This window comes from Sceloporus undulatus, chromosome 3 (assembly GCF_019175285.1).
Source record: "Sceloporus undulatus isolate JIND9_A2432 ecotype Alabama chromosome 3, SceUnd_v1.1, whole genome shotgun sequence".
NCBI lineage: Eukaryota > Metazoa > Chordata > Lepidosauria > Squamata > Phrynosomatidae > Sceloporus > Sceloporus undulatus.
The window spans coordinates 199128895-199138794 of NC_056524.1; the positions used below are offsets into that span (position 1 = coordinate 199128895).

Genomic DNA, 9900 nt, shown 5'->3' on the forward strand with positions numbered 1-9900 from the left:
TCAAAGCTGGTATTGATTTCCTAAACTACTAATTGATATTCCTTCTTTCTTTCTTTCCTTCCTTCCTTCTTTCCTTACTCACCACCTGTTATTTCAGTGCTGTTTCCTCATTTTTCATGTGTTGCCAAGTGGACTTGAGTTTTAGCTAGACAGATAAGGATAGCCATTGGAAGGAAGTATCATACATGTTTGTTGTTCTTGAAATTATCTATTTAAGAGTCCAAATATATGCTTATAAGGTGCTAAACGTGGAAACTGATAACCCCAAATGGCTAATAACCTAATGAGAACGAGGGCATATATACTCAGGCCATTTGCAGTGGTTCCCCTCTTCTGTCCGTCACAAGCAGGCCCACAGGTCCGATTTGATTGTGGATCGTATCTACACAGGAAGGGCAGTCCTGAAGAGAATCCAGGCTATCCTTCCCTTCATGTGTTTTAAAAAATCTTACCTTTGGCTCCAAATCTTAACCCAAAAAACCACAGAAGGGTGGGTTGGTTGTTTACACAGCATACCATTGTGCTACCTGCCACCACTGCAAGTCACTCCTCTGAGGTCAGAATGAAGTGCCCAGCCAAGGGGTGTGTGTCTCGCACCAGCAATGGTAGGCAGCATAGCAGGACATTTTGAAGACAGCCATCCAGTATCACTCCAGACTGTGCAGAAGTCTGGGCAGCTTTGGGGCGAGAATACTCCAGGAGAAGCCCAGAGTGTTCTGTCCAGTATAAACCTGTCCTTAGTCATGTAGTATTACTGCCCCCTTGATTAGGAGAATAAAATGCTCTACTTGAAGTATTTCATACATTCTGAATTTAGGGCACAAATTACCAAACAAACAAACAAAACAAACAAGCTTCATTTATATACTGCTTCATACCACCTAAGCAGTGTCTAAGCGATTTACAACTGTAAGCTAATTTAATTACCAAACGCTAGTATCTCTGAACTTACAGTTAATATCCTGATGTAGCAAACCACAAGCTGTGTCACTGATATCATTGGCTTAAATCCAAGTATTGATCCAAGATATGACTCTGCAGATCAGGGTTTGATTCCCTATTCCACCATAGAAATCCAGTGAGTGACCTTGGAACCTCACACACTCTCAGTCCTAGAAAACACCATGACCTTAGAGTCACCACAAGTCAATAACAACTTGAAGGCACACAACAACAACATGGTAGATCCTTTTTCTTTTAACCCTAGCAGATTAAGAGGCAATGAAGAGATGTTTAAATAAAGATATAGAAATAAATTGAATCAGTGGGAACTTGGTGAACCGACACTTGTGCACATGCTATTTATTAATCCAATTTACTCTGGATTTAGGCCACTGAGATTGCTTAAAAGAGAAGAATTTCATTAAACCAGCACTGCAGTGCTGGTCCCCCCCCCCCAATTATTTTATTTACTGCTAATATTATTAATATTGTGGCAGGATATAAAATTTGGCAATTTTAAAATCACATGTTCCCTCTTTGTACATTTTAACATTAACTTCTGGATTTTAAAATATAATGGCTTTTCATTTTATGACAGTAGCAAAATAGAAATTACAGTCCAAGTGTAGAAATTGCCTTTCTGTGCTAACAAAGTCCATTTATTTATTGCACATATGCAATTTATTTCTTTTAAACAAAATTCCAAGCCATAAAAGACATTTGCTAGGGATTCTACCTGACAGTGGACAGTTTAATCAATTAAACTACTCATTAAATTTCAAGACTGTTTCTGTAACAAAGAACATACTTTATTTGATTGTAGATATTGTGCACATATATCATGGCAGTCAAAATAAAAGAAAAGCCATTTTTCCCACTCTAATTTGAGAGAAAAGAAGCGCTGCTCCTGAAGATGGTGTTTGCCACTTGCAGTTTTTAGAAGCACTAGTATTTTTTTTAAAGAATATGCTATCTGATTAATCAGGGACAACAGTTACTTAGATGATGCAGCCCTTGTATTCCATTTGCTCCTATTTTATTTATATTTTGCAAAATCTCAGTGGAGTTCATATTTTATATTTGCACCTCCTGCAGTAGATAGGGTTTTGTTTATTATTATCTACTTCCAGCTAGCCAATAAATAGCCAGTCCTCTTGCAGAACAAACAAGTCAGTATGGTGGTAGGAGTCAACAGAGGGCATCTCTGCTCTCAAGTTGGAAATTTAGAGGGCCAACCTGATTTTCATTACCTCCCCAATTTTCCAAAATGGAGGGTCATTTTCATTATCTCCTAAATATGTGTTACACATAGGGCAATATTACTGTATTGACATCTAATGTAAGAAAAGTAACATCTTTCATTGGGCCAACTCTCTCCATTTCTTGAAGGAAAAAACAATACAAGATTTCAAGTTACTCAGAATTCTTAAACAGGTGCATGCATAAATATACAATGGTTATTAAATCCACACCAATATACTGAGCCAGTTATTTGTCTTCAATTTGCATTCACAATGTTTGCCTTCCCTTTGTCCCCCTTTGATGTAACTATGTATCCAGTGTTGCACACACATATATTCCTCTGATGAAATGTGCCATTTCTAGCTCCCCTCTGCCATCTTCTCATCTCCATGACAAACTAAAGGGGTTATTCAGATGGTGAAAATAATCCTGGTAGAATGTGGATTGAATCTGTGTTGTTCATATAAATTTTGAATGCACCCGATTAAGTTTGGGCTTCCCCAAATCCACAAAACCCAGTATAATTGATCGGGGTGGGGGGTTCCTGAAATATTCACATTATCAGCTGTGTGAATTACCAATGTGAATAGACCTGGAATAAAACGGGGTAAAATTCTGCATAACTTTAATGTGTTTTGAATACGTACACATCATTGATTCCATGTTTATTCACAATGCTGACATGTGTGAGTAACAGAATTCTCAGAGATGCACAGAGATGTGGTTCCAATAAAAAATAGTGTGAACAACAAATCGGGAATGCATCAGTGAGATTATTTGCATAGTTGTGCTAAAAAAAACCAGCGTCTGAATAACCCCTCTGTCAGGAAGAAGCTTAAATTTGCTGCCTGTAAACAGTGCTAAGCTGATAAACAGGACAGCAAACCAAAATTTAGCTTTGTTGTGTCTGGCCAGAAGAGGGAGCAAAGACATCAGCTCTGAGTATCATTTGAATGGCTTTCAAGTGGCTAGATAAGAGATTCCGTACAACAAGGGAACAAGACACTGATGTTTGAGTACTGCCAGCTTCAGAACTGTCAAAAGTTCCAGGTGACAAATTATTATTATTATTATTCATTCATTCATTCATTCATTCATTTTGTTATATCCCGCCTTTCTTCAATACAGGGACTCAAATCCGGTCTCTTCCAAGGGTGAATTAGAACTGAACACCAAATGACACACCCATATGCACACACACACACACATACCATTTTAACTATAGGAAGATTAAGCTGCCTTTGCAAAACTACTAGTTTCTCTAGAGTGGCACACTGTCCACCAAAACTCAAATTGGGCAAATTCACCAATTGAAACTGGGATGGCCTTGATAAGAATTCACTTCTTCGCTTGGAAGGTCTTTTTGGACTCATAATGCAAAGTCCAGTATTGTGCCATTTAAAGCCACCTTACAAGGCTGTGGTGCATAGCCAAGGCCAAGAACACTGGATTGAAGCCAGACACATCCTGTCACCCAGTGGCAGAAATGTCTGTTTTTACTGCCTGGCAAAAGCTGTCACTTTTGAAAACACTTGGACAAAAACCATTGTCACCCATTACAATCCATTGTGCTTTCAAGAAACCAGAAGACTAATTGTTTAGTTGAATGCTTTCCCTATTAGCCATGCATGAGTGAATAGCCATAGAATCTCTTTATTTGAAAAACTTCAGATTCTTTATCACTTAAATAATACCTTAGGTATGCTTTGTGTAAGTATTTTAAATTCTCAGTAGAGAATTTAAGAAGAGCAAGCCCTTGCATTATATCCCTTATATAGTTCCCTGAAAGCCTGAATATGCTTTGCTGAATTAACTTTCAGAGGGATGGACAGGCTCATTTTAAAGACAGTATCTCACTTGCTGTTCCTGGAATAATAATTTTATTGGATTTATTTTAAAAGTGTGCATGCTGGCACCATTTCAGTTTGGACCCTGACTACTGTATCTTTAAAGGCAAATATTTCCTTTGATTTTCTAGCTCAATTAGTATGTGGCCTTCCATAGTTTACAAATAAGCAACACTGTAGGATAAGCTATGAACAAACTCATTTGATGTATATACAATATTTAAATATTGTACAGATGCTTTCTTTCTAAAGTGCTATTTTCTTGTACAGAATGGTCTTTATCCCTGTTGATTTGCATTCAGTGGTTAATTTTAAATAACATAGTTTCTCAGTCTGCTTCATTAATTATAGGCTTTTAAAGTTGGCAAGATATGTAATGCACAAAGCTGATCTTTTAATAAGGGGAGGGGAGTGTCAGAATGCCAGACAATACCACATTATTCGTCTTGCTACGCAAATAATAGCATGCAGACACACTGCTGGGTTTTTAATTCTTTTTTTTTTACTCTTAAATGCACAATGCCATTTGAAGGAATGCTTTGGAACAGGTCATTCAGCAGATTGTCTTCTCTAGGTAATCATTTGCACATTTTTTACACCAAATGAACTCCAATTTCAAGACACATTTTATTTCTATTATATCTGTTTTTGCTACTGTAGACCATAGGCCACCCACCACACAAAAGTAGCCCACCAGAGGCTACCTATAAACATTCTGCCTTTGCCTGGCTGACCATTAATATAGAAATAGGGATTGTCACCATGTGAGTTGCAGGATGCACCTGCCTGTACTTCCTAGAACTACAAAACTCATGACAAACTAAAAAGATGTCTGAGTATGGAATCACATGACAGGAATGGTTTTTTGATCCAGTAAGAAATAGATTGAGCACCTTTTTTTAGTCTGGCACATCTCCGGATGGGCCAGGTCATGCAATCTGCTTTCCAATTTTAGAAAGTTAGTTGCTGCTACCTAGAAGTCATGTGAACATATTGTAAGTCAGCACAACAACTACATGATTTCTGACTTCTGCTAGTCTAGCAATTGTCTCTGGGTAACACTTATACAGTACTTATTATAGCAGCAGCATACAGTTGGCAGGAGGTGCTTCAGAATTAGTGTAGGTCAAATTACAGTGCAATCCAATATATTTTTACTCAGAAACAAGGCTGCTGTGGTCAGTGGGACTTAGGCCCAGTACAGACTGCTGGGGCCGATTTTAGGGCTCGGGAGTGCAGAGCGACTGCATGCTCCTGAGCCCTATGGCCCTGTCCACACGGGGGCCACCATGATGATGCAGGTGTGGTGCAGTGTCTAAATATTGCCACGTCATTGCTGTGCACTCATGGTACTTGCCGCGCAGACTAAAAAGAATCCACTTTTAGCAGGTTCTTTTTAGTCCTGATGGAGGCCGGGCCATCTGCTTCCTGCAGCCTCCGTCAGAAGTAAAAATGGGCAGCTCCAGCCTGCCCTTTTGGGGCGGTCTGTCGAGCTCCTTATTCCCAGGTAAGTCAGTATAGGACTGCAGCCTGGATTACACAAGGTTGTGTGTAAAGCTACAATCTTCTAGATGTCTAAGATCTCCTATTATGGGAATCCCTAAGCAATGATCACCACAGGCTGTGAAGGCCTTTCTCCTAACAAACTAGGCCTCTAAAAAGTCAGTGGAGCAAGTTAGGGAGCATCTCTAAAGACATTTTCCATCCTTTGGCCAGGATTCAATGGTTCCTGATGCTTCTGCCAGCAGGATTGGGACTCTTTCTCTTCTACTCTAAGCCCTCCATTATATTGAAAACCTGTTTCAAAGACTCCCTTCAGCCCTCTGATGAAGGCTTTTAAGTATATAGGGAGGGATAGAGATTTTATTCTTTTTGTTAAGTGCTTTCATGTCAGCTTCTGTATCACATATGAAACGTATGAAATAGTATCACATATGAAATGTAAACTAGTGAGTTTCTGTGACTGAGCGGAGATTTGAACCTGATCTCCCAGAATTTTTGTCCAACACTCAAACCACTGTACCACACTGCTGTCTAGGGACCGTAATTCCACCTCCCAACTCTGGTGGTGGAAACAGCAGAAGAAATGTTTAGCTCTTGGCCTTTGTTCAGGTGTCAAGATATTTCTTATCTTTAGAGGGGATAGTTATATGCCATCTTTTCTATTCTTTTCCTTCTGTCCTTGGGTGGTTCCAGATTATTTGCTCCTAATGGCACCAGTACTGCCATTCTGCCTTTCTTTATTTAACTGGATTTTCCCCCTTCTAGTAAGAAGAAAAACAGAAACAACAGTGTGAAAATACAGGAAGGTTCCAAATGGAAAGCCAAGAACATTTAGAAACCCTTTCCCAAAGATTCTGTGAATGAGGCAGAGCGAGTACAGTGTCTGATGTTTGGAAACATCCCTTCTCTGTGTATCTTGAATAAGCCACCTCAGTTGGTTCTGCTCTCATTATCCCAAAGGTTTTCCATTTAGGTCACTTGTTCAAACCCTGAGTATGTTAAAGGCCCCTTTGTTCACAAAAGCAGATACAGTTAAAATGAGATGAAGGATGTCATCCCCATCCCAGTTTTCTCACATACAAGAGTGTATGTTTTCTTACAAAAGGATGCTTATACACTAGCTGGTATTTATCCATTACTTCTACTTTCTTTTATTTTTCAGAAAAAGATGAGGCATTTCCCCAGTTCATTAATGTTGGTTAGACGCATGATCCCACTGTAGGAAAGAACACTATAAAGGAAACATTAAACCCTTCAATATTTATCTTATTTAAGCAAAAGTATCTGTAAGCATTTTAAGTGTTACCATGTCTTCATAAATTCCTCTTTTGAATGTCTGATAAATAGGCCTGGTGCCAGGCTGGAAACACTGCCTGCAATTCTGCAGTAGAGTTATCTCATCTAAATTATTTTGAAAAAAGTTTCTATCCTATCTCAAACAAATGATTCCTTAATTATGCAAAGGCGTTGATTCCATTTTCGTAGGAACTGAAGGATATTAAGCTAACTAAAAGGTAATGTTTTGCCCAACAGTGCAGTAGTTTACATGGGGAAGAAAAAAGCCTTCCTTTTGGATGGAGATATGTGAGTTTCTGATCTGATTACTTCTCCTCGGTATAATTCATGCAATGTGTCTGTAGCCAATGAAGGGAGATGACTCGTGGATGGCTGCAGCTCTTCAGAAATACACAGTGTAGTTGACATTTCAGCCTGTATTCTTGCCAACAAAACCCCACTGGACAAGTGTATGAAATTGGGGCAATTGCAAATATGTTAGCTCTAGTACTGTGGGCTATATATACCTGCTGAACACAGTCTGATTCACTGTTTTGTGTAGTAAGCATTTAAATATAATCCAACATCAATAACGAGTTTTTTTTAAATGCTGCTATCATATGTTGCTATTATTGTAAGATGCAATTTTTAAAAAAACATTCCCCCCTAAACATGCCTCCTTCAGCCCTAAAATTGAGTATATTTTCACTGAATGTGCTTTCCACCATTCAGAATCTATCCTCATCTCCTTCCTCAAATCCTAGCAGATCTAGGTTATGTGTCTAATGGGACTTTTTAGAAATAGGATGTGATGCTGTGATTACATGCTTTAGTATGGAGCCCTATGATAGATTTAAAAATAAATGACAGATAAATGTTCACTGATATGTAGAATTTACCCTCATGTTATTTAAGCTGGTAGAAGTAATTCCGATATGAGCAGGAAACTGGCGTTTACGTAAAGTAGATGCTTAAATGTTCTGCTCTGCAGGTTTCATGCAGGCTTCCGTCAAGAGAATTTTAAGGGAAGGGGTGTGCTTTCAATGCCCTGTTAAACTGACACAAATGTAGACTGTTTCAGCAAAATTCCCTTTGGTTTCAGTGGTTTTCTGCCTGCGTAAAACCATGAGGAAAAAACAAAGTGATTTAGCATACAATTAACAATCACAGCAAGAATGCAATGATGTGAAAAGACACCTCAGCCAATGCTCTGCGTAGCACTTTCAAAGAAGCATTTGAACATACTATTAAACGATGTAATTTTCAAACCTGCAGCGATGTATTTGCTATAGTGAACTGCATATTTACATTTAAAAACACACAAACACAGTGCATTGTGTATAGTTGGGCATAATGCTACAGTATTCCTATCTGCTTGGACAATTCTTCAGATACATGGTTTAAGAAAACAAACTTTCATTATGATCTTCATTCTCTCCTCTTTCTGTAAAGGAGTACAAACCTCACTGAATTCTGGAGCAGATCACAGCTTGTCACATTTGCATCTTCTGAATACACTGTGCTCTTCCAGAGTGTCAAATAAAACACAGTAAACTGTGCAAGACGTTGTGCTATGCTGATTATTTGTGGGACTTGTGTGCAAGTTATTACCAACATGAAATACCATTCAGCAGTAAGTTTTCTTGTGGAAGTTGCTGCTAAATTCAGTGCAGCAGAGTTTACAGACAACCTTGTTCTCTCATTTTGGGCGGAGAAAAATCACCTCTGTGTCCTGCCTTGACCCATATGTTTGGCAGTAATCACTAAGAATTTGGAACTGCTTGTTCTAACAGAAAGTAAACATTGGAATTTGCCCTCCCTCACATTGCAAGACAAATACGTCAAAACATTCATTTTTCCAGAGATAGGAAGTGATCACTTACAGATAACAAGTTGCCTCCATAACTAAGCTATATTACAACTGTGGCATAACAAGGTATAATTTCACTTTTTTGTGTAGTAGCTCTACCTAATTTAATTACTTCTCTAGTTACATAGTGTGTGGGGGCTGATTACTTTTAGGCCTCATTCCCACTACCTTTTAAACCAGATTGTGAATTGGTTTGAACCAGTTCAAATTACCCTGGTTCCCACTTAATCTGAATCACTGAAGCGATTCCGAGAGGGGGCCATGTGCTAGACCCATTTAACCTGCAACTTTTGATGCTGATTTTTTCTGCTTTTTGATAAATCAAACCTGTGCAAGTGTGAACCACATGCAGATCGGAATCGAATCGATTCAAATTTCCCCTTTGGCTGGCTAGAACCGAATTATTTTGAATCGATTCATTTGTGAATGGGAACCACAAGTGGATTGTTTTGGAGGGAAAAAATGTGATCAGGGCAAATGTAGTGGGAACCACGCTCCGCTGTCGAATCAATCTATTGATTCAGATTGCACACCGATTTATCTCTAAGTGGGAATGGGGCTCAATGTTCATTTTTCAGCAAAGTGAAGCAGCTTGTAGCATTCTGATTTTTTTTTTAAAAAACTAACAAACTATTTTAGAATATTCTGAATAATATGACTGTAAAGAAGAATACAGATGTAACTTTAACTGAGCACCTTTTTGCCTCTGGAAATAATCATTTTTAAGCATGACTTTCCAAATTGTTTTTTTTTCTGAATATAACTGACCGCAGCAAAAAACGGTCACACCTCCCTGAATCCACAGTACCAAAACTTAACATTCCTTCAATAAGCATTTCTACAATTTCTTTTCTCTGTGTAGAGATAGGGACTGTACAGTCCTCTAGATACGTATTGTTGAACTGCAAGTTCCAGCAACCTTAACATAGCAAATAGTAAGGGACAGTTCCTAGTAGTATATGATCACTTTCCTTTTGAGGTCATTGCTTTTCATATGTGCTCCCCAAACAGGCTATAGTGCATAAACAGCTACACAATAAGAATGTATGCATCATCAGGTGCAACAGAACAGCTCTGTTTTCACTGCTACGTGCTACATGATTTGGGAGATTTTTTTTTATCTGATGTACAACACATTTATTCAGAAATAGGGCTCATTAGGTTCAATGGGTTTTACAAGAGAACTGTGTTTAGGTCTGCAGCCTTAATTATATGCAGAGA

The 9900-nt window shown here is 38.5% G+C and overlaps 1 protein-coding gene across 1 annotated transcript in view; it reads left to right on the forward strand.

Moving 5' to 3' along the window:
• The window catches only part of HSPA12A (heat shock protein family A (Hsp70) member 12A), a 72080-nt gene extending 68202 nt beyond the window's left edge, over nt 1–3878 (forward strand). The window contains 1 exon segment of the mRNA XM_042460511.1: nt 1–3878. This exon segment is cut by the window's left edge and continues 10 nt beyond it. Within this exon segment, the coding sequence (XP_042316445.1) occupies nt 1–32 (32 nt within the window). The 3' untranslated portion in view covers nt 33–3878.
• The last annotated feature ends 6022 nt before the right edge of the window (nt 3879–9900 follow it).